Source organism: Tubulanus polymorphus, chromosome 4 (assembly GCF_964204645.1).
Source record: "Tubulanus polymorphus chromosome 4, tnTubPoly1.2, whole genome shotgun sequence".
In the NCBI taxonomy this organism is placed as follows: Eukaryota; Metazoa; Nemertea; class Palaeonemertea; order Tubulaniformes; family Tubulanidae; genus Tubulanus; species Tubulanus polymorphus.
Window position 1 is genome coordinate 22603959 of NC_134028.1, and position 25667 is coordinate 22629625.

The window sequence follows — 25667 nt, forward strand, 5'->3', positions numbered from 1 at the left end:
GGGGGGGGGGCGATGGAGGTAGTAGAAAAGAATAAACGTATCTGACGTGAGATAATAATAATCTATTTTTCATTTAACTTAAAGTAAAAGATATAATAACGACAATAGTGAAGAGAAACAACAGTTAAATGAAGGAAGCAGTGAAAGCCTAGAGGCTGTACAAGTCACTGCACCTGAAAAAATAATAATAATGATAATAGATAATAAAATAGAAGTACATTGTATGTATAGAGATCACATTCATTAATCCTTTAATACGGAAGGTGTTTTTGTTAGTAAAATCGGGAGATTTTGAGGTACGTACTTCTATAACGCTACCAAGTGTCGATACGCTCAACAAACTTACACCGTTCGTACTTCTAAGTCAAATGTCGTCGTACTTTCCAGTGAACGACGCGCGCTCTTCGAAATCATCGCCGTCGCCAAATTTGTGAAAATATCGTCGGCGATAGATAACAATCGTGTACCGTAGGAAACAACTTCAATTTCTCATTTCTCGAGCGGCAAATGACGGATAAACGACTGATAAACTGCCCACGCGTTATTCATTACACTTGTCGGGACATTCGAGCCGCAATATTCTACCTCCTTTGCAGACAAAATACTCGCTGATTACTTGGATAGTTTCGTTTTTCACATGTCACGATCGGACACCTCTCAACTCCCACGCGTCTCCCCCTCACAGGCTGAGCCTTCTCTTCCGACGGCAGAATTCTCATATCGTAAACAAGAAAAATACATACGCAACCTCTGCGAAAAACGGTGAGGTACCTCGGTACGAAAATGAAAAAAAAAATTGAATGTAATTTCTACAACGATATATAATATCAAGTTTTTCGAACCTACATCGCGAATTGAATATCTTGATTGATGCTCGCTCGGTATATCTAACAACTTCCCGGAACAATGCTGACGTCATCAAAGGCCATGTCACTTTTGAATCCTTTGCCGATTGTACCTTCAAGTATTATCTGAAACAGTTCGAACGTTTACACGAGTTCACCAAAACAATTACATGTATTAACGTTAAGTGGTTTAATTCCACTCATTGCTGCCACCTATGGATGTTTTTACTACGCTTGGTTGATTATTTATCCACGAAGGACCAGATGAAAGCTATTCAAATTTACAACATCATGGCCTAAACTAACCTCAACCTTTTACCACGTCATCGAGGTAACTTTCTATCTCTGGATATATCAAAAGCTCCATAAGATATCAAATAATTTGATAAACTCGTATTGCCTTATATGAATCTCGACTTCACACTAACCTCCTGCGACTTGGCGTTCGGATTGATAAAAACGTTCTGGGATTGCCAGCTAGTGCCTTGGTTGCCGGACTTCGCCCATATTTCTTTGCCGTAATCGTCGTCCTGCTCCCAGGGTTTTTTATTCGCGACGACGCGACACCTAACGGCAAACTTCCCCATCTGCGAGCCGTACATGTGATACCAGAATGTGAAGCAATAGCCACGTTTATTTGCAGGTAAAGATGGCGACAGAAATCTCGCTTTGTCGCCTTTATTTCCATCTATCGCCGGTAAGTAGACGAAATAGCCTTTAAAAGAAATTAAAAGCAAAAAATTGTTCGAAAGTTCGTGAATTTATTACCGGTATGATACACTGATTCGTAAGATAATTCGAATTAGATAATCACTTCTTATCCCTCGACCCGATAAGTGTCAACCACAGGGCACTAGGTAAGTGTTTTCTTTGCCCCGTTTAACGACGAAAAACAGTCACCACTTGGACTCGAACCCTCGCATCCCGGATAGATAATACCAACGACCGATGGTTATACCACCCGCCCGTTCATCCTCCCTCGGTAGGAATTCGAACCTGATGGCATCGCTACACTCAGCCATACTGGACCTGGTGCGCAGGTACACGCGCATGTTTCCCGCACGAAAACTTGCGGCATCAATCAGATTGCTCGTTGTATAATCGCTGAGATAAATTTCACGGAAGAACTATTTCATGGAAAAGCCGGGCTAAAATATCTTGGCATGACATCTTCTAAGCTGCGCGTGTAGCTAGCTGCGCATGACTCGGTCTAGTGTGGCAGGGTTGCGTATCGTGGCTGACTCGATGCCATCAGGTTCGCATCCCTGCCGGGGGAGGATGCCACGCCCACTCCTCTAAATGCCTTTATAAAGAAATAGTTTTAATCAACCTACCTGATCCTTCTTCATTCGTCGTGTGATCAGCCGTGGGTCCCGTTTTCGGCATATCCGTTTCCATATTAGACACGACCCATTTAACGTTGGAATCGAACATTCTGTCCCAGCCGCAAGTATTCTCGTCAAAAGTACAATCAAACTTCACCAATGCTACAATAAGACGTGATGACCATAATATAGATCTAAGAATACTCGACTTAAACCAGGCTAACCATTGGCCATATCGTACCCAAGAAACTAAATGATTATGACCGGATTCCAGACATGGGCGACGCACGTCTATTGGCTTGGGGTTACTAAATTTCCCAAAAGACTGAAAATCAGGACCCACTTTCACGAAAAGGTTCAAGCCTAAATCGGTTAAGTTTGAATTGTTGTCCTCATTGAAAACATGAAGTAACCAATGGCGATTACACCAAAAATTTGAGTTTTACTTTTTTGTGAAACTGGACCCAGATAATTTGTTGTACGCATCTCTTTTCCATAACCGGGTTTATTTCACATTTAAGATTTTCTCAAATTCTATAAATGATGAGAACTCAAAGCTAAAGATGTATTTTGCTATAGGGGCGAGACCTACCCAACGATGGTTTCGAATCAAAACTGCATGGACCATCTCGAATCTCTACATCATCGAGGCCGATTCCTTTATTCGAGCCGGGTCGAAGAACAGCTTCGAATATTATCTGTATCCAATGAATAATGTACAAAATCTCAATTATTTCGATATCATCTGCGACCGTACGGGCGTTTTTAGCTCGGGCCAGCCGTGCACTCCGATACCAAATGGGTCCAAATGGCGCTTCTTTGACGTGAACCAAATTGTGGCCCAACCAAAAAATGTCGGACCAGGCCTTTGCCAAAATTGAACCATGTTAAATCATTGCATGGGGAATCGGATCTGGACGTGGCTCACCTCACTCACCACAGCATCGTTTTGACAGCATTTTAGTAATGATCGACTGATTAACGTACGAATTCGCTTTCTAATTAGGCACCGACCAAATTTGACTCAGACCAGGTCAGGTCCGGGCCGAATCATCTCCGCGTGTGAGAAATCACGGCTATCGAATATATCCTAATATCAACGTGGAATATAGGCCGCATTCGTACCTCTGAATCTGAAGACAATGAGACCTCGATAAGCTTCGTATACCAGTTCCCTTCTTTGAATCCTCTATTATGAGAATTCCATATCTTATTCGACTTGTTCGTATTCGTCACCCACACTTGAAGATCGGCGTTCACGTGGCCATAATCGTCACCAACATCACGAAAATTATACGAAAACTGGATGCATGTAGCGGAGGCTCTTAGATTCTGTAGATAACGAAACGACGGTGATATATTAAAATCCTAAACTAAGAATCAAAATTAGAGTCAGGCAAGTTTCTAACCGTCGTATTATAGAACCTCTAAAAACTAGGGCCTAGTTTTATAGACTGGTATTATCTTTAACCCGGGGCTCTAACTCAATTCATTTTTAATTGAGATAACCCCTGGGTTAAAGTTATTACCAGCCTATAAAACTGGGCATAGGTCTTTTTGGATTTGATTTTGGTACTTCGCTAATCTAGGAATTGTCGTCTATACTTGCAGTGTTAGTAAGTATCAGCTTCATTCGCGCTTTCTCTTCTTTCGTCACGTTCTTCGAGGCGACGGCGTACGTTCTTACATGATCTGTAATAATAATAATAATGATAATAATAATAATAATAATAATAATAATAATAATAATAATAATAATAATAATAATAATAATAATAATAATAATAATAATAATAATAATAATAATAATAATAATAATAATAATAATAATAATAATAATAATAATAATAATAATAATAATAATAATAATAATAATAATAATAATAATAATAATAATAATAATAATAATAATAATAATAATAATAATAATAATAATAATAATAATAATAATAATAATAATAATAATAATAATAATAATAATAATAATAATAATAATAATAATAATAATAATAATAATAATAATAATAATAATAATAATAATAATAATAATAATAATAATAATAATAATAATAATAATAATAATAATAATAATAATAATAATAATAATAATAATAATAATAATAATAATAATAATAATAATAATAATAATAATAATAATAATAATAATAATAATAATAATAATAATAATAATAATAATAATAATAATAATAATAATTATAATTATAATTATAATTATAATTATAATTATAATTATAATTATAATTATAATTATAATTATAATTATAATTATAATTATAATTATAATTATAATTATAATTATAATTATAATTATAATTATAATTATAATTATAATAATAATAATAATAATAATAATAATAATAATAATAATAATAATAATAATAATAATAATTTATTTTCTTATATAGCGCTTAACTAAAAATCATAATCTAAGCGCTTTACACTATAAAACATTTGCAGCATATATCTAAAAACATTTGTACAATTATAGATAAGAACAATCCATATGTATATCAAGGGGGAAATTGACACGATGCAGATAAAAAGATATCGAGCCTCAGTTCAAGCAGATGCACGACACACAATATTCTGACTACAGCATTTATGAATGAATAGGGTTGTATTGGCCTAGCAATTTCAGCTTTCGGCCACTAGTCTGGTCAAAACGGATATCACGAATTTGAATCTTGACGGTGGCAGGCCTCCTCCCTTGAACGGCGTTCAGAGGGTTAAGGGCGAAAGGAACCTCAAAGCCGCTATACGTTTCGAGTAGCAGCGCTCAGTGGGTTGACGGGTGAAAAATGAAATAAAAAAATTGCGCGTTGGGGTCAGATCTACCGTAAAATGAGCTCCAATCAACCCTCGGATTAAAAGGTTTGCTCCACCGAAATCTTATAAGAAATTGGAAGGGAAAATATATGGAAAACAATGAAAATACACATTCGAGTACCGCTTTGGGGGTAGATCTAACCGTAAAATGGGTACCTGGTCACAAAAAAATTCAACGTAGAATTGACAATTTTTCACTCATAGCTTACCCGGTTCGTCAACGTCAGTGAAAGGTTTCCATTCGAAATCACTTTTTGTAGAGTGGAAATCACAAAGTGTATTGGCATCGAAGTCACAGCCGGCTGAAAGAGTCGATATCAAGTATGTCTCACACGTAAGGATATGAAGTGTAACCCGAATAAACGATCAATATCGACCACAAGACGCCACTTGCACGGACAGGGACAGCACTTGTTTTCACAGCACATTTCGCTAATTTTTGCATATTCAATCTTTTTACACATTTTTGTAATTTTATATACTGTTCACCCTCAATCGTTGGTATGATTATCTAGTGAATAAATTCTGAATTGAATTGAATTGTCGTCGCAAGACCAACTGTCTCAAGTTATCGTTGTGCAACTGCGCTCGGAGTTCCACTTCACTAAACCACTTAAAAATTGCATGACTTTTTCTCTACGACTTCCAATCACTCTGTGAAACGGCACGTAGACACGCGTCGCTGAGGTTGTCGCAAGGGTCCACCTTACCGCGGGAATGTGCTGTAAGCAATGACCGAACAGATGATTTTGTTTGTTTTTTTTTTTAATTTTGAAATAATGATGATTGTTCCTCTTATTAATTTGAATGATTTATTTGATTTGACTTTGGTTTGGTGTCCATTAGTAACCCAACACACCTGCCGGGAACAAAACAGGGGGTTAAAATAAATCACCAGGCATCGGGCTCGAATCGACGACCCTCAGGTTGAAAGGTTGGCTCCACTGAAGAAGTTGGAAGGGAGAACATGTGGAAAATAATGAAAATATACCTTCGATGAGTCCGGTTCCTATGAAAATTGCATAATTAATGATAGTCACATGATGTATTAAAAGAACTGCGAATCTGAGAAGTAATTTAAACTTTTTGCTGCCGGGTAGAGGAACGACCTATCGTATTGCCAGCACCGGATCTTCGCAAATAGTAAGGTGCTGCCCTCTAGATACTAACTTAAACGAACGGCAGATGGTAATTTGGTAGGAGATTTCATTGGAATAAAAAATTGGAGTAAAAAGGGACCATACAAAGTCATGATACCGGTACCAGCTACATACGTATGACAAACTAGGTCAGGACACCGCCAGATATGTATCAGATTTGTTTGTACATCGGACAAACGAACCTATAGGTGGTGGGTCTATAGAAGTGGTAGAGATTGAATCCGAGCTATCGGCCGTCATCTGACGGTGGAGTTGAAGGAGGACGTCATCAATGGCAATGTCACCGACGTTGCTATTTCCTCGCGTGGCTACGAACTCTAACTGAAAAAAAAACGAGAAAAACTGACACTTAATAAAGCGCTTATAGATACCCGTACCTTCATGGCCTAACTAAGTCATGAATTGTGGCACTATCGATAGTGACACTGTTTGTCAATTTCTATCCCGAAAAGAAGAAGAAATTGTATAACAATCATAGTCCAAAATCGTCAAAAAAATGATAGTAGGACTACGATAGACGAGTTGCACTTGATGTCATAGTTTGTTTGCCGACTGGTGTTGGATACTTGCCAGACATAACAACAAAATACAATCACGGGATTTACAAACTGCTAGTTGTTTGTCGTGTTTGGCCATGAATGTGACGTAATTTCAACACGTGGCCCCAGTGAGTGCCAACCCCTAAAAATGTCGCCCAGATACTGCTGTAAAAGGCTGAACTGGCCGCGGGACCCTTTTACTAGGCCTACATGGTATAAGGACGCTTCTTACCCAAAATGGATTTCGGGATGTCAACTGTATTTCGATTCGTTTCCACGATTGCCCTTGGTTTTTGTTCGTATAAAACAACTGTTCGGATGTTCCGCTTTCCGTGCGCAAATACACCGAAAATTGACCGCAATGCTCGACAGCTTTACACCACATGTGCAAGTAAAATCTGAATAGATACATGAAAACATCCACAGTTAGTACTTAAGATCGTAAAGACAAACGTTCTGTATTATTTATCGAAGTTTCGATTGAATCATCTTACGATAGGTCAAGAGCGTTAGTTGACGGTAACATGATTGATTTCAATTTGGCCGTGTCACCGATTTGTCCGTCCGTTGAATCGAATGACATATAGAAGCCTAGAAAGAAGATTTGTAAAAATTGAACAGTTCGACAAGTCCTGGTTGTTTTTCGTCGCCACACCTGCATGCCCTTCCAGAAAACATGGCGATATGTACGGCTAAGTATTGATACCTTGTTCTCCATTTCGGCTATACGATTAAAAGCTGACCCGACCGGCCACCTTTTAAAATATCACGACCAAGCTCAACAGACCCGGCAGCTATAGAAATGAACTGATTACAGGTTTTATTGCAGTTTGCAAAATGACCCAGCCGATGAAGAGAACTAAGGTTTCATTTTCATTAGCTTATTACCCTTTGATTTACCACCTTGACAACCATTGAATACTCGCACGTGGTTTGGTAATTTCAGAAAGGACATCTAAGGCAGCCATGTTTTCCGGATAAGTGTTTTACACATACGACTTAAGAGGACAATGATTCGTGCCAGGGGTGGATCCAAGCGGACTGTCTTGTGAAACATGATGGTACAAGTCCATACCAAATCTTTTTTTGAATGCCCTGTTTCGTTTCATCAACAAAACAATGTGTAGCATTTCAGTGAGGGAGTGCGTCTGATATTGCCTATTTGGACATCGCAGTGTCCATTTAGGATATGACAAGTTCCTCAAAATGAGCTCATGGATCCGCCCCAGCCGTGCTCTTCGGGTGGTTGGTTAACTTGTGCAAATTTCTATACACGTAGTCTTATATTGTAACATGCTTTTAGTGCAGGCGTGCTGAAAACTTAACATTTTACGTTTACCTACAGAGTGATGGTCACCTAGGTATGAAAGACAATACAGTCGTTAATTAGTGAATCGTGGAAATTCTATAAAATTTGAAACATAAATTAAATGAAATGTAACAGGCTTCATTAAGGGACGATCTACCTGAGTGCGTTTTCAGAGTGTTGTCGGCAGCAGGACCGGTGTTTTGCGTCAGTGATTCTCCAGCGAATCGCACCCAATCAGCTTTACTGTGGGGATCCCTCGTCCAAGCGCAAATATCGACGCTTTCGAAATCGCAGTACATCAGCACATTGTCTGCGAACGATTCAAAACGATGTTAAAGACATAATTCATTATGGCTACAACCGCTAGAATGTTAAATAGACGCTGAAATGCCTAGAATTCCGATGAATTGACCGTCACCTTTGCATTTCGGTGTTTCCCCACTCCATTGAAACTGCATAGTCTCCGAGTTAAACTGACAGGTGCGACGAGGACTGCCGACACGAGTATAACCGGGACTACACTCGTAGGCGACCTCCTCTCCTATGTCCGTACCCTTAGCGTACAGAATCCCGTGCTCCGGAGTTCCCGGGTGTTCGCACTTCTTCTCATCTAAGAAAAAAGACATTATTCCTTATAACAATACAAAATCCTTGACCTGGCATTTCAACTCGAAAGGCACTGGTGAAACATGTGACAATAAGTGATACAGTTAACTCAGGAGTCCGAAATCGTTCCTTATGTTAATGATTTTTTTCGACGTTTCGACTTTATCCTAAATTCATAAAGAATACTCTTCTTTTCTGTGGGGTTTTCGTTATTGTAACCTGGGAAAGGATATCATATATCATGTCTCACTGACGTAAGCTACGCGATTTTCCATCCCTCAATCCCCCGAACTTTACCAAAAATTCTCTCCCGCCGCCGACAGGACTTAAACCTATGTACCCTAAATTAACGAGGCCAGTACGCGCAAGCACCGATGGCTTGATAAGTCCATTACTAAAGTTAGGACATGGCTGTCGAATTCAAATAAGAGCTAAAAACATCAGTAGATATTTCAAAGGCACAAAACATTGATTGTTAAGGTAAAATTGTGCTCTGAAAACTAAATCGTCCGACATAAAATCCAACTCACTACATCGGTAATGATGGTTGATTTTCCATATGTCGGTCGGGGTCATCGTATTGCTCGAAAACGAGTCGGCAGATCCATCTTTCCTCTGAATAGTCGCATGTTTATTGTCTTTGCTGCCATCTAGCGCCCGATAATGCATTATACTGTGATAGTCGTACGGCGCTCCCATCATATCGATTTTCGCTGCCGATAATTTCTCGAAATTCGTGTTTGAACCTGAAAAATATCGAATGGGTCGATTTCCAGGTCAATTTTCTTTACCGAATGATTTACATGATATATGTCATCATACGACAGAGCTGTTACGCCTGGAGTTTGTTAGCGATGCTGTGTTGTACGGCTTCGCGTTTTATGTAATGACGCTTTGTTTTGTGGATGCATTAGATTGTAAATATAGTGTCTTAGAAAGAGAATTAGCTAAATGACGAGGTTTGTTCACAATAACTGGTGACCTACCAAACTAACAATGGGATGGGTATGAAGGAACTATCATTGTAAATGCCTCACTAGTTGAATCGTTCAGAAATGGGGAATTCCCATTAATAACGTTGCCGGTGGTGTAGAAACTTTCAGTGTGCCATCGTAACCGCTTCAGAATCGGTGAAATTGCCTAAAACTACCACAACCTTGGGGATGTAGAAACTAATGGCATGCAAATCGCGTATTGCGCTTCGCGGCCGCTTTTGGTTCATTATCAATTTGAATATTCTATCTACCGCGCCAATTGTTTATAAGTCAGTTTTACCTGTTTTCACATATCTCCAGTTAACAATAATGTGTCTATCTCGATCCGGCCTCTGATGTTCGTGTTCGAATCCCAGCGCGTGCAGCAATTCGTGAGTGATATCTCGAAAATTGCACGCTTTATAGAATCCCATAGCTTGTTTACCGCCGATTCTACCGACATTGCTCCAACATCTGTTAGAGGAAAAAAGAGATCCATAAGTCAGGGCCAGGTACCTCGGGGTCTAGAGATAAAATACGGATTAAATCTTATGACGATCTGTTGCTAGTAGAAAAAAGATCATGCCGCGTTCAAAGCTGTTTTATAAGAAAAGATCGAGAAGGACTGACAAGAGGAGCGGGCGTAGGTCAGGTACTCGCTGCGATGGGATTCTCTGCGACCGCTGGATCGCGTCGCAATGACCGATAAGCCGTTGTGACTCCACCGGTGACCTACGCCCGCCTTTACAGCGACCGTATCTGCTTCATTTCTGAAATAATATTCGTATTGTCGATAAATCAAAGATTGTCTTACGGTCGTTTCCGCGACGATTTGTCGTAATAAAGATAATCGACTTCATTCTCGCGTGGCTTGAATTTCAAACAGGTTTTCCGTCCGATTTCCACCATTGCCGTCAAAAGCGTCTTTTGCGTATATGTCCGTCCTGTATTAGATGATATTCATGTTAATCATTAAAAAACCCAGTGCATCCTCACTTGCCAGGGGTTGACTGCCGTCAGCCGAAGCTCACTCTAACACGGAGCTACTGAGCATAAGTGTCCTTGCCCGGGAACACTACAGTAATGCACGGGGTTCTAACCATTCGTGCAAACCACTCGCTCCGAATTTCTCATTTTAAAGTGAATTGCTTTACGTACGGAAGAAACATAGAAGGCTTAATAGTAAACTTACGCAGTGAAGGGCTGAACACGAACGGTATGATACGTGCCGTCCAGAGTTTACGGGAGTCCCGTAAAGCATTCCGTTTCTGAAAAGAAATAATCCTGTTTCATTGACTTCTTCTTCACGTTTGATACTGGTTACAGGAAGATTAGTCAGCTCCAAATCAAAGATCTATTGATAAGTGCCCTCTATATAACAAGGACATTCGTAATGGTCTCCCTCTGCATATTACTGGGTGATGAATTTGTTTTACAATCTACGAAATGTTAGGTGTCGATATTTGATTTTCCCAAATATGATAATGACTCGGTGGTGATGATACGGGCTGTGCACAGTTGAGTTAATTACACTGTAAATGGCCAATTGATGTCAATCATTGTCGATATTCGATGAATGTTGAATTTTCTGGCGGAGCATGAATGCAGAACGCCCTCTAAACAATAGAAATCGATGCGATGAATCGTCAAATAATTCCAGGAAACTTTAATTTGGTATCCATCCATCTCTTGGCAGGAATCCGGCCCTCAATAGGGATTCGAACCTGATGGTAAATGAACTAAACCACTTGACGGCCCGATGCTAAAAAAAGTACGTGTTATCCCTGCCGATGGGAAGATAGTCTAACATTTCCTAAATAAAAGACGCGTTTTATTTAACTAAATTGGTCATGAAATCGATATATTTTTCTTATCGTATCAACATTAGGTTTTTATCGTGGAAATTTGGTTCAAAGCTAAAGACCGGTCGGGCCTCAATTTGTCGAATAGCTCTGAAGGTCGGTGGCGGTACTCTTCTATATAGTTTTGTATGTTCCCGCTGTTTTAAAAATTGAAGGCCAAAAATTACGTGTACGGCAAGCGCAAACAAAACCGTAGTAATTAACTACGGCGTGTCTTTGACGCGATGACATGAGATAAATCCGTTAACGGGTCTCTAACTACCCGGTGATTACGTGCTTTACTAACGAGCGCTTAAATATTTTACAACCGATAGTATGTAGAGTATATAACAAGCGCGATACTATATTACTAATCGGGATAGAATGTGGTTCAAGTTTCCTCATAATGTCGCGATGAAAATATGGAAAAACGATAACAGCGACTTCTCTGATGAAATATTGAATACTTCAATGTTACGGTTGTGGGATCTTTAGCGAACATACGCGTGTGGAGAGAGCAAGGTGATGATATCTATATCCAAGTTTGAAAAGTTAGCTAAGTCGACGACATTATAGCCAAAACTACATCTAACCCTAATTCTTCGTCGTATTCACGTCATCGAGGTAACTTATCATCCGTGGATGTATAGAAACGATAGAGCAGACGTTCGCTGCGTTCATGTCCTTCTGTCAACCTGTTGACCTCAACAGGTATATTCGACGTTATCTACATTCAATAATTTATGTTCTGTATCGTTTATATCTATCACGGAATCCGCCGCATTAAATGTTCACCTGGTTTCAACCGAGATTTTTCTCAGCGGGTTTCATTATTTTTGATCGTGAATATTTCCAGCCAAACCGTATGACGATAATACGACAAAGGTTGCCCGATGATGGCCGATAGTAGCCAAAACGTTGCTCGAAATATACAGCATTTTACAATAGAGCCAAAACGTTGCTCGAAATATACAGCATTTTACAATAGAACCTTTCATTTTTGACCACAGATATTGTGGGATTTCTCCCATTTTGAGAATAGTGTTTAGAAATAAATTACGATTACGTCCGTTAGAAAAAACCAAATGATTATGAATATATAAAATTCGCTATTTTGAAACCCACGAATTGAACATAGTTTATAAAAAAATCTTTTAAATCTATGACAAGTAATAATGATAAAGAGACGGCGTTTCGGACTTTGGCTAAACATCATCTTCTGGGGCCAGTTGCACAGTCGTGACTTAAGTCCAAAAGTGGTCTTAAATCTTAAGACCGGTATTAAGTTGTTAGATTGGCTATAGAACTAAGTTGGTCTTAAACTGGTCTTAAATCTAAGTCATGACTATGCAACCGGTCCCTGGTGGTTTAGGTCCCCCCCCCGTCCGTGAATCACCGAAAAGATTTTAAAAAATCGAACAAGAAAGTCAATTCCAACGAAGCTGATTTTGGCTTCTGCTTTTAAGTGAATTATTTTCGCCATCGTCAATTCATTACGTACCTTTCTGATGATCGATCCATCCGCTTCGTACAGAATACAGGCTAATACGAACACAACGACGACGACGATTGTGGACTGAGAAAACATCGCTGCTCAAATAACAAAACTGAAATCCGCTGTTTTAATTACGTTTCGGATGTGAGTGTGTGTAATGAGCAATCGTGTTGTCGATACTGATAGGACGCTCAGTCAACGCGCTGACTATATACAAATATACATGCATATATCTCGGTCTAAATGAGTTATTAATTGGCATCGTTCACGTCACTATAATCAAACACCAGCAAACAAACGTCCTCGCTGATAATCCGACAATCTGCCAATCACGTTAACTTCGAAAAGCACTCGGCGCAACTCTCGCTGTTCAATTGTTTTCCTAAATCAAGTCAAGTAAACTAACACGTGTTATACGAGATTCTGAAAGGGCCCTCGGTTTTTCAGCGAGCGCCGACGTTTTTAGGTTACGATCCATTAGTTTTAATTTCGTTCATTCAACGGCTGAATAGCCTCTCGATCATTCGAATGTCGAGTTGTACCGTTTCCGGGCTCACGGCACAGTACCGCGAGAAACAGAGCGACAAACACACTTTTTTAAATCGAAGGAAAAGTACGGCTTCAATTCGCAACAAAGAGACTTCTACTTCTCCTTCCGATAGCTGTCAATATCGAGCAGTATAATAGCGTAAAAAGCCCATTGCGAATAGAAAAAAAGATTAGATTTAGGAAAGACCAACGTTTTTTTTTCAACAGTCATATAGCTTTGACAATAATGATAATAATCATTATCATTTTATCTTTATCATCTTTATGATTATCATAATTTATTTGTTTACATAGCGCTATACTAGAAAATAATCATAGCGCTTTACAAAAGAGAAGTTACAATATTGATAATACATATATTCATAAAATTGTTCACATACCGTTTGGTGGAATACAAGAACATAACAACAAATTGTAAGACACATTTTACGATGGTAAATGTTTTGGTAAACGGATACGTTTTGAGGTTTCGTTAAACGGCATCAACTGAATATTGGATGGTAAAACATTACATACCATTGGGACAGTGAACCTAAAAGCTCTACCGCCAAATGACCAAATATCCATTGATCAGATTTGAATATCTAATCGGTGTTTGGTAGACGAAGTTTCTATCGATAAACCGATTTATTCTCGTTTTTATTGAGAAAAATTCCATTTTAGCACAGATTCAGAAGTAATTCAACGCGGGAGACCAATTCGCTTTATTCCAAAAAGCAAAGCACCGGAGTCAATTATACTTATTTATTATTCTTTATTTACGAATTCAATTACATTAGAAAATTACAGATGAGAATGATAATAAATACCGATATGAATCCGCGATTGCTATGGTAGCGTTGAAGATTCCTCGAAAATTAATTTAGATCCTTAAAACGGGGTTTAGGATATTCTTTTTGTTAACATAAGGAAGCGTTTTACTTGCTAAATTTGGGTAAATTATCAATAATACTATAATAAATAAACTGTAATTGGCAATCTTAATCCAACTGAATTTCTCAGTCAGTTTGTGTGTAGTGACTTGTAAGTTGGGCTGAGTGCGGGTTAAAGTCATTCATTTCATATCGCACACGTCACTATAACTAATAAGTACACATATAAATAATATTTTAGTCAGATATTTTGACAAACCTCGCGATGCGCCCGATAAGTAATAACTTCCTATTTTCTAGTACGTTCGAGTAATTACGAATCTCGTAATGTGTAAGGCACGTAAAACACCAATAAACAGCCGATAAAATAATTAGCAGCGTAGCGGAAATTCTACCGATAAAATGCCTACTTTCTATTTATCGTGCGAAACGGTTCCAGTCGCTCGTCGAGTAAGGATGAAAAAAACACGATCAGCGTGATTTACGCCCAACCGATCGGCTGCCAGCTTCGCGTGTGGAGGCAACGACTCGTTCTTAGGCGGCGCGGTACTCGTTACAGCGAGCTGCGCGTAACGCCGCGTTTAGCGCTTGGATTGTGCTTACGTGAACGCGCGGGTCGCTTCCACAAAAAAACCTCTGAACTCGTTGAACGATTTCATTTTTCAGTGATGGAGAATTTCCTGCCTGACGTGATGGAAAGTAATAATTGCGGCTAGCGAAACGAACTCTTATTCATCGGTGTTCTAAACATTTAGTTTGTTCGCACGGTCTGAGATTATTCTGACGTCGGGAATTGGTTTCTTTTTCGAGAGAAAATCGGATAAAAATCCCGAAGAATGCGTGAGAAACTGCTGATTATTTTGATGATAGCAATTGAAGGTATGTTTACGATTTGTACTGAATAGGCTCGTCAATCAAATAGTACTGCGACTGTATTTCACCGAATTGAGAATCAAGCAAATAGCGAAGCTTCTTCAGAATAGATTATAGGCTCAATGAACTGTTTGGTAGCAAGTAAGGGGGGAGTCTGCCGCAATCGATGGTGGTATACTCTAGGATGAAAGTACCCCTATCATATATTTGAGATGTATATGGGAAATGCGCAACATTGAAATAACCGTCAATGGACAACTCGGAATAAGAAAGAAAATATATCCAGTACTGGAATTCTATGAAATAGTCACATTCAGAAATTGACCAATACAGAAAACAACAAAAATTGATCCGTCATCAAAATTAGTTAATTTTCAATTAACTTCGAAATGGATTTTTAGACTCCTAAATCCATATCATCACAGCACCAACCAATATACAATACATTCATTCCTCTACTCGGATATCGGTAAAGTTTTTAATAGATAATCGATTCATTTCAAGAGAAAAGATCATTCAGGTTCAATTGAAAAGTAGAAGAAACCGAACGAGGAAGATCAGCTATATCTACTATAGATGACTCCTGGCGGATCCTCGCCTGCCATACGTGGAATCCTCAATTGCCACAGTAGCGCTGCGGGTACCCAATCTTACAACAAATTCTCTCTAATTTCCCGTAGTAATTCGTTTGATAGGTTTCTATAGCGTTCTGATATGAAGTAGGAATGCTCCGATTTCTCGACATTCGACGGCCTACTCGGGACTGTGTACGTACTCGCTATTTACCACGAAAGGAAACAGATTACTGAAAAACCCATTCATCATTGTATCCATCGCCCGAAGGCTTAATCCTATAATAACATGCATATTCTCTCAGCGGTCGCCGAGTTTACGCGGCCTTCAAAACCGCGACTGAGAGAAACAACTGTTCCGATGAATTCCATTAACTGATTGCGTTTCATCAAATTTTAACATCCTCCGTTGAACATTGCGATCGATTCTTTTTTACAAACACGCGACGATTTTAAACGAAAACGTTTTACGTGTGTTAGTGCTGTCCGATTCAGCACGGCTCAGAAAAAAATATGATTTATGAGATAGAATGAATATTCTGTTGACTAAACAGCTTTGTGTATGTATCAGACCGACTCGACGGCCTCACCATTGCTCTTTTTCAAATTGATTTCACAAATATCAGTCTATGTTGACGCTATCTATGGTGAATCTATGTCGAGCTTTAGCTCGTCACAACACTAGTGTTTGCATTTCCACCTTTTCATTGGTTGCCAGTTGCTGTCAGAACTGAATACCAATTTTTTCCATGATTTTTCACGCTCTTCATAACCGCTGTCCATTTTACCTCGAACCGCTTCTCTTTTGTTACGCGCGTTCTTTTCGATCTGGGCAGGATCCTGCTATTTTATTAAAACCTGGGGCCAATCATAATCAAAAAACTTTCAAAAATCTCAGCTTCTAATCTATGAAATTCTAATTTTGTGAATAATATCACAAATTCGCCTTATTCGTTCTTACGCGTATCCACAAAACCTGGTCAGGGTCCTCATTGGGTGACTCTGTTAGAAAAAAGAAGTCGGATTTTTGTCGGTAATTATTCCGCGAGTTCGGTTATGATTATTTTCCGACGAAAACGATAAAATTGCCGTTGTTGTTAGACAAGGAGTTTTATGGTCGCTTTATAACAGAACACAACATTCCAATTATCGTTAATCCAACCTTTGTCCCCGTAATCAATCTTAATAACAGCAATACAACGTGTACGCAGTTGCGAATGAGGCATTTTTTTCCAATACGAAACACCGAATCTGACTGTATTTGAAAAGGTGAAAAGGTGCACGTCATGAGATCAAGGGGTTCGCACGACCACTGACATACTATCTTATTTCCGAATATAAATTCGCCTAAAAGAATCAAATACTTTATTTTTGCTGGGCTTTGCAGCCCCATCGCTTACCTATTGTCCTTTCTCTTTTTATATGATATCTGCGACGATTATGTATTCATATGAAAAGTATTTGTTGAAAATGATGTTCATTTTATGAATCATGTACTTCGATCTCAAAACAAAAAATTCTGCATAATCGACCAAATGTCTAACAACTATATCTGTACTTCGATTTCCGATTTCGAAATCAAACTCCCTGTTTCGATCCCGGCAGGTGCGGTGGGTTTTCTTTAAGGGACATCAAATCAAAACAAATCAAACGATATCTACCAATCAAAAAAATAACAGGGTCAACGCCCTACGTATTTTGAGATCAAAAAAGGATATAAACGAAAACATGTCATATCGCCATGGCAACAACGGTAACAATGAAAATTGGGCAGCGGTCATTTTTTGTTCAGGGGGGTCCACTGAACAACCCCACAGGCAGTCCCAAGCTGTAACGTGCCATGCATTACAATTCGAAAAAGCTCCTCTACCATTTGCCATATGATGTAAATGCCAATGTTTTACGGCTATCGTCGACCGATCGTCGGTACGAAATAAGCCAGATAATCCCTGCACGATACCACAGCGCAATTAAGGCGAATCAAATTATTTCATTGTAATGAAACGATCGGAAATGAAGCAGTAATTACCGATCAACTGTGATCAATCAGAAAATCAGCCTCACTCATTGATTGTTCATTTCCTTTCGAACTCTTGTTCTCGCGCGGAGAAACACCGGAACGCGATCTTTCTAATTGATATTACATTAGCGTGTATTATTCGTGGCCATGAACCCTTTCAAGCCGGTAGAACACGGCGACGCTGTCAATCAGCTTCCTACGAGGATTACCCAGCGTTCATAGGCTGGAAACAACCTGCGCGCGGGGAGTAAAACAAGCATTCACGCACTTCCGGTCCTTCCGCGCTCTACTCGGAGAACGCGCGTGCCTGCGTCGTACTGCTAACGGTTTATTCATTCATTTCGGGGCAAAGGGGTCCGTTTCACAAGCTGCGATGATAAGGTGACGAAACGGCCACTTAGCCCGGACCAGACCCGTCCACCATCCGCAGGGATTCGAACCTCGCTAGACTCAGTCACACTATAATAGACTGGGTGCGCAGGTACATGCACGAACACTTGCAGCGCCAATCAGATTGCCCGTTATAAAATCGCTGAGGCAAATTTCATAGATTAACTATTACTAGAAAACCCGAGCTAAAATAAAACGGGGTTTCTGATCGGCTAATAGTGAGAACTTTGCGTGTAGCTGCGCGACCCTCGGGCTTATGTACCGGTTTCGTACCGTGATGAGTCTCGATGCCATTACTTGAAGAGGATGGATCAGATTGGTCAAATTTGGCAAGTGCCTAATTAAGGAGTGCATTCAGTGGTTCGTACCAAATTTAGCCCAGTTCCACCAGCGATTAAAAGTTACGTTAACACACATAACCGATGCAGATTTCTAATGGAGGTTTGGTCAAACCCAGCGATATATAATAAATCTCTGCGAAAACTTCCGTAACGGTCCCGTTAACCGTCTAAATGTACATCACCGATATACACGACGTATCGAAGGCTCATTAATGCGTGCAGAAACACGTATCATATTTTCCGCAATTCTATCGCGCTCAATTATATCATTACAACAGCGCGCCGTGAATACTGAGGCCGAGGAGCGCCGCCGCAGTCACAGGCAGGCAAAGAAATGCTTTACGAGCAATTTCATATCGCGGCCTTCGTATAAGAATTAATAAATTTTTTAAGCGTGAGGGATCGCGTCGCGTATTGATCATTATTGCCAATAAAAGATACAACATTAATCCACTTGCGACCGCTTCTGACTGGTTGATGGTTATTTCAGGAATTGCCGATGAATGCTAATACAATTCTGAATAGAATTTCCATTAACATTGCTGACTTGCTCTTCGATGGTTTTACGCGTATTTCATGATCGAGAAACCGGTGTAGTTCAGCTACGATTTCATCGTTTAAGCGTCGCGTGCGACTAGCAGTTAGAGCCATCATTCACTGTTTAATCGCTCGCGGATTCGAACACTTTTGACGATGTTGCGTAAAACGTCAGGCTGGCAAAGGGGACCAGTTCGTAAGCGTGCTGGGTCGATAAGCACGGGACCCGGGTTCGATCCCGAAGTGCGGGTCTCTCTCCTCCTTCGACACGTTGCTCGCGGGGCTGGAAAACAATAATTCTCCTAGGTGTCTTTCATTTCTCTCTCTCTCTCTCTCTCTCTCTCTCCTCTCTCTCTCTCTCTCTCTCTCTCTCCTTCTCTCTCTCTCTCTCTCTCTCTCTCTCTCTCTCTCTCTCTCTCTCTCTCTCTCTCTCCCCCTCTCTCCCCCTCTCTCCCCCTCTCTCTCCCTCTCTCTCTCCCTCTCTCTCCCCTCTCTCCCCCTCTCTCCCCCTCTCTCCCCTCTCTCCCCCTCTCTCCCCCTCTCTCCCCTCTCTCCCCCTCTCTCCCCCTCTCTCCCCCTCTCTCCCCCTCTCTCCCCCTCTCTCCCCTCTCTCCCCCTCTCTCCCCCTCTCTCCCCCTCTCTCCCCCTCTCTCCCCCTCTCTCCCCCTCTCCCCTCTCTCCCCCTCTCTCCCCCTCTCTCCCCCTCTCTCCCCCTCTCTCCCCCTCTCTCCCCCTCTCTCCCCCTCTCTCCCCTCTCTCCCCCTCTCTCCCCTCTCTCCCCCTCTCTCCCCCTCTCTCCCCTCTCTCCCCCTCTCTCCCCCTCTCTCCCCCTCTCTCCCCCTCTCTCCCCCTCTCTCCCCCTCTCTCCCCCTCTCTCCCCCTCTCTCCCCCTCTCTCCCCCTCTCTCCCCCTCTCTCCCCCTCTCTCCCCTCTCTCCCCCTCTCTCCCCTCTCTCCCCCTCTCTCCCCCTCTCTCCCCCTCTCTCCCCCTCTCTCCCCCTCTCTCCCCCTCTCTCCCCCTCTCTCCCCCTCTCTCCCCCTCTCTCCCCCTCTCTCCCCCTCTCTCCCCCTCTCTCCCCCTCTCTCCCCCTCTCTCCCCCTCTCTCCCCCTCTCTCCCCCTCTCTCCCCCTCTCTCCCCCTCTCTCCCCCTCTCTCCCCCTCTCTCCCCCTCTCTCCCCCTCTCTCCCCCTCTCTCCCCCTCTCTCCCCCTCTCTCCCCCTCTCTCCCCCTCTCTCCCCCTCTCTCCCCCTCTCTCCCCCTCTCTCCCCCTCTCTCCCCCTCTCTCCCCCTCTCTCCCCCTCTCTCCCCCTCTCTCCCCCTCTCCCCCTCTCCCCCTCTCCCCCTCTCTCCCCCTCTCTCCCCCTCTCTCCCCCTCTCTCCCCCTCTCTCCCCCTCTCTCCCCCTCTCTCCCCCTCGGTTATAAATTGTGTATATTTCATTGTATTTATTCACTTCTCAGTCAAGTTAATGCATTCCGTGGTATAAATCTGAGCTCAAATTTCCAATGTCATGCTCCACCTAAACGATTTCGTTTGACGCAATTTTGCAGGAAGCCGTGGAGCCAGAGATGGAGATCCATGCGCGACAGACGGCGAGCAGATTGCCAACCCGGTCGACTGTCGTTCCTACCTCACGTGCATGTCGTTCAACATGGCTTACATGGAAATGGCGTGCCGGGATGCGTTCATGTACGACCCGTATGCTAAAGACTGCAATAAGCCCCTCCCCTCGGGAGAACCGTGTCCACCGAAACCAGGAGAAGGTAATAAATGTAAGATAGTAAGTTAGTGAGAACACATTCCATACCAGCGAAATGCATCTTTTGAAGGTTATGAACATCCTACTAGGCCCTATGTGGAAATGAATTTTTGCATGTTTTAACGAGCTAGGGCGGTCGTTCAGTCCACGTGGCTATACACCTCGCCATATGAGGATAAGTATACAATAAGTGATATAGATGACAGACCCTCGAAGGAGTTTGTAAAATCAGGGACGAAAATTAACCTGATAGCTTATGGCGCACTTTCGCTCTAGACGTTGCGACATTCCTATACTTTCGCGCCGCACAACGTTCCAGTCTATCTACGTCTATTAAATAATCTCCAACAGAAAAAAATACGTTGTTACGTGCGGCAACTCTGCAGCATTAGTTGGCAAATTTAGACGTCACAACACGACCACGCGGGTGATGTCTTCTTCTGTTTCGCAACCGAAACGTTGTACGCTCAGAAAAACTTTCATTTAATTCATTTCTGCCCCATTCAAGAATGTTTATACAACATGGATCTAGGTGGTAAGGTGATTGGTCTATATAGACGCAGCTAGAGGTTATGGGGAAAAGGGACGTTGACATCGTCCCTTTTTTCTTCAGTCCATTATGTATGTATTTTTTATCGTTATTTGTCACATTTATAGCAGTTCGGAGGTCATACAATGCGTTCCGACGAGCTCCAGGTCAGTATGAAAACAATTCATATTTTAACTACGTCAGTAAAGATGTTTCACTGATTCATGTATTTCTTGATCCAAGTCTTAAACCATAATGCACGACTGAAAATGGCTGGAACTCCGATCTGTCCACAGGGGTTCGGACCCCAAGAAACAACGCCTTCGAGGACGTACTCGCCGTACCTTCTGCATACCAGTGGTCCACCGGAGTCACCCTAAACAAAGATAGAAATGAATCTGAAATAAATCTAAATTGGTCAACGCTTGCTAAGATCAGTGACGACATTAGGTAATAGTAAATAGATATGAAATGCAGTGGTTTCAATCACTTCTTATGAGTACAGTGGAACCTCGTTGATACGAATCTTGCGTATTATCCGGGTTTCGTATCCAAAGTTTGATTGGTATAAATATCTTTGCTGTGACATGCTTGAAATAATCATCGTGATAAACGGATTTCGTCTTAAACAGAATCGTATTAACTGGGGTTCAACTGTATCAATTTCATAAGGCTACGATACTACACGCACGTGTTCTAATAGGGATAACTTACGAAACAAGAACTCTGTCTCGAATCGCCGCCAGCGCAAACGTTTGAGTAGGAAATACTGGCAAAAGGGTATTTCCAGCGATACGCGCTCCTGCAAGACTCAATGGACTGAATCTTGACATCTGTGTAATGAAGGCGTTCGGGATATCCTATTAAAGATAAATTACAAAAGTTAGGAATAGATTTGATATCATCAATGCTTCACGATGGGGGATCTATTCATGACATTTATAATAATAATAATAATAATAATGATAATAATAATAATTATTATTATTATTATAATAATACAAGTTAAAAATTAATCATCATAGGTGTTTGTAAAAAGAAAAGATTTCAATCTGGATTTCTCACGTTATCCATTATTCTAAAAAAAAAAACTAACATTAATACGTGGAGAAATATTACTAATTATTATAATGCAATGTTCAAACCCGTTAACGAAAGCTACAATAGCTGACATTAGAAGATAGGGATTGCTAAATTTGATTTAAAGAATACTTAGTACTTTGGTTGTTGTAGCCCCAGCCAGAAACCAGGCACGTAGTTTTATCTTTTGCCGAAACTGGTGTAATTTCTACCGCCTTTGTGTGTTCGTTGAATTCGACTGGTCTCGATAATTTCACTATCATCACGTCGTTTCCTGCAAGAAACGCTTCTGTAGAATTGTCTCACGGTCGTTGGCGCCACCAGAATTCAGTTCTACAGTTCTCTATTAGAATTTAGCTTATTGAAACATTGAAGCTAAATTGAAAACGAACTTAGACTCTGAAGACAAACTTTACCGTGAACCATAAAACTAGGTCCAGAAGTCAATTGCATGGTCGTGGATAACATTTTAGACCAGCTTCAGACTGATAATCTTCCTCAAGATTGAAAACCACTTTTGGACTGAAGTCACGACTGTGCAACTGGGTACTAGATACGACATACACTGCTGTTTATATAGGGGTGTCTTAAAAACTCAACACAACTTGACTCCAAGAAAACCTACGTAGGTTTTGATTTTTTTTTGTGAATTCACATTACGCATCAAATTGTAAAATCCAAACAAAATATGAATGGGGCGAATTCTGATCACGAGCTCGATCTAAACTAAACACCGAGAAGAAAAAATTCATTGACTCGCTACGAAAAATATCGACTTAAAGAGATCTAATCCTCGGTTTGATTGGATAAAACTGATGCAATCCGATTATCAATCGCCGTGTTTATTTCGACGCACCTGTTTGCGGAGACCTGTAATTGGGATGTACGATTAACTTGTCGACCGAATGGATAAGCGAGGCCGGTACATTCTTATTGAACGTAACACCGACCGCGACACTGTAGTCCCGACTTGCCCTGAAATTAAAATTCAAGTGTGTAACGACGTGAATTCTCCTGCAAATTTTCTCTCGAACGTGTCATTTCTTATTCGCGCATTTATCAATGTCCCATTATATTAGTTACACCTGCCGCGATCGGAGAAGTGAGCGTAGGCTCGAAAATAGGGAAATCTGTTACACGATGATCAGCCAAGGATTTGCTTACAAAATCTGTGGTTTTAATCGTAGTTTATACGAGCCACGATCGCGCGAACGTTTTTGGCCCGTGGCGGACTACGCCCGGGTCAACCGTTCTTTCCAATGCCCGATAGGTACGAACCGTGCCTGTTCGACACGGGTCAAATCGTCTCCGCTTAATCGTGGCACTTACCCCAGCGCATAACAGTGAGCGGCCGTAAGAACGGTCGTAGAGTCGAGCAGAGTTCCGCCGCAAATGTGACGTCCATGATGACGAAGAGATACCTGCCACGGTAGGAATTTAATTTGAGCTCCCGTGCCTCCGGTTATACGCCAGTTACCAACCGCGATAACTCGTACATCAAAGAAAAAGAACAAGAGCAGTTTATACAGAGATGAATCTGCAACCTTAATTTCTGCAATCCCGCACATATTCGATTACACTATTCACCGCAGCGGATTATCCACATTATACACGTGTTCAGTACTTTCACCGAGGCATTTTCAATGGGGTGGGTACCCGCAAACCAGCTATCCCGCCAGATGGCGTGGCGAGTGGTTGGTTGTTTGTTGTCACCATTAGTTCATTTTTCAATGAACTTTGAACTGACTTTTTAGACTCCCGAATCCATATATTATCACAGTACCCACAAAATATACGAAATAATTCATTCAGATTTGGATATAGTTTTTCATAAATGATTGATTCATTTAAGAGAAATTCAAGAAGTTCATTCCGATTCAATTGAAATGTAGAAGATATCGAACGCGGAAGACCAACCATCTACTAGCGACACCTGGCGGATCCTCGACTGCCATACGTGTAATCCTCGATTGCCACGCAGTAGCACTGCGGGTACCCCCATTGAAAATTTACTTAAGACGCCAGATATTAGGAATTTGATGAGGACCCATTCAAAAGGTGTCCGAATGGGTGGCTTGATTCCTTGATTAATAATTTATCGCCTAAGACCTTTCTGATACACAGACAGAGTCCGATTTATCGTCTTATTGTAGAGGCGATTAAAAGTGAATACATATTTAAACTCACGTTTCAATAACTCAATAATTTATCGGTCTCTATCAATGTATATCCCGAAGATCTTGCGCTATTACTTATTAAACAAAGGTGTCGAATGATGTCTGGAAAATAATCTTACCCGCAACAATACACACCATTAACAGCAGAATAACGTGGCCGATCATTGCAATGTGATTTGTGACTGTCAACAGACGTTTAATTGATCAGAGGTAGTCTAGAAATCTGTTTGAGTCTTATCTGGGAACCTGACACATTTTCCTGTAAAGCAAACAGATAACGCATTGCGTTTTAATTGCAATTGACCGCGCGGCGGCCGTAACCGGGGTCGGTGACGTCACTACCTTAAACTCCATCTCGGAGTCTGATCCAGACTCGACTTCCCAGAATCAACAGATAAGGGCAATTTTCAGCAAGAAAACGTAAAAGAGCGGCAGAACCAGATTATAACTCTTGACGAAACACTGTCCGTGTTTTAATGGTTATATAGAATAAAATCCGACATTCAGAAAAGAAAAAAATGAGTCCGAAAATGTTAGCTTTTAGTTTGTTATTTATTTTCTTGATGTTTCGACAACATATGTTTATCTTTAGGAATACTGAAGCACGGGGGCTCGTATCAGAGTTGATACAACGATAATCTGTTAATCCAGTGTCTACAATGTATATACAATAACGGATTATCGTTTTTACACTACCTACAACTCGGATACGCCCCTGTGTACTGAATGACTACTTCGAACGCCGCCTAATACTGGCAAGATTCGCTGAGAGAGATAGTAACATTGATGTAGATTTTGGAAGCTAAATTCACTAAACCCAGAGCAGTATCGGAAACAAAGAAAAACAGTGAAATACAGTTAAACCGAAACAAAGTAAATTCTATCAAACAAACAGTAAGAATCTTATGTTCCAAGCAAAAAGATCCAATAAAAAGGCTTTATATGTTCACATTAGAAAACTGTAAAGAATATGGTGTTTGAGTGGTCCTCTATGAATAATGGGGCTAATACATGTTTATTAATACTTT

General features: G+C 40.8%; 2 protein-coding genes across 4 annotated transcripts; both read right to left on the reverse strand.

The window, feature by feature from the left end:
- Positions 1–243: 243 nt before the first annotated feature.
- On the reverse strand, positions 244–13268 carry LOC141903860 (MAM domain-containing protein 2-like). 3 transcript variants are annotated; one of them, XM_074792210.1, is made up of 19 exons: positions 12948–13268; positions 10798–10873; positions 10420–10549; positions 9907–10079; positions 9162–9377; positions 8444–8635; positions 8183–8335; positions 8056–8073; positions 7211–7307; positions 6949–7114; positions 6360–6498; positions 6009–6026; positions 5227–5319; positions 3782–3862; positions 3296–3504; positions 2763–2868; positions 2180–2332; positions 1274–1560; positions 244–971 (listed from the first exon to the last, which is right to left on the reverse strand). In XM_074792210.1, the coding sequence occupies exons 1-19, from the start codon at positions 13032–13034 to the stop codon at positions 888–890; spliced, it is 2478 nt and encodes an 825-aa protein (XP_074648311.1). In that variant the 5' UTR covers positions 13035–13268; the 3' UTR covers positions 244–887. The 3 variants fall into 3 exon arrangements, with proteins under 3 accessions (XP_074648311.1, XP_074648312.1, XP_074648313.1); XM_074792211.1 differs by lacking the exon at positions 8056–8073; XM_074792212.1 differs by lacking the exon at positions 6009–6026.
- An 8328-nt stretch (positions 13269–21596) lies between these two features.
- Positions 21597–24030, reverse strand: LOC141904455 (kallikrein-1-like). The gene is made up of 4 exons (XM_074793043.1): positions 23792–24030; positions 23319–23437; positions 22097–22242; positions 21597–21758 (listed from the first exon to the last, which is right to left on the reverse strand). Exons 1-4 carry the CDS (start codon positions 24028–24030, stop codon positions 21597–21599), a joined length of 666 nt encoding a protein of 221 aa, XP_074649144.1.
- Between the last annotated feature and the right edge of the window lie 1637 nt (positions 24031–25667).

Excerpts from the sequence above, each read along its gene's own strand:
- LOC141903860 (XM_074792210.1), bottom strand. The coding sequence starts at position 13,034 with ATGTTTTCTCAGTCCACAATCGTCGTCGTCGTTGTGTTCGTATTAGCC. Across the intron at positions 8,636-9,161 it reads CAACCATCATTACCGATGTA|ATGAGAAGAAGTGCGAACAC; the intron begins GTGAGTTGGATT and ends CTTTTTTCTTAG. Across the intron at positions 8,336-8,443 it reads GGAAACACCGAAATGCAAAG|ACAATGTGCTGATGTACTGC; the intron begins GTGACGGTCAAT and ends AATCGTTCGCAG.
- LOC141904455 (XM_074793043.1), bottom strand. The coding sequence starts at position 24,030 with ATGTGCGGGATTGCAGAAATTAAGGTTGCAGATTCATCTCTGTATAAA. Across the intron at positions 22,243-23,318 it reads TTACAGGTCTCCGCAAACAG|GATATCCCGAACGCCTTCAT; the intron begins GTGCGTCGAAAT and ends TATCTTTAATAG. Across the intron at positions 21,759-22,096 it reads CGAGACAGAGTTCTTGTTTC|GGTGACTCCGGTGGACCACT; the intron begins GTAAGTTATCCC and ends ATCTTTGTTTAG.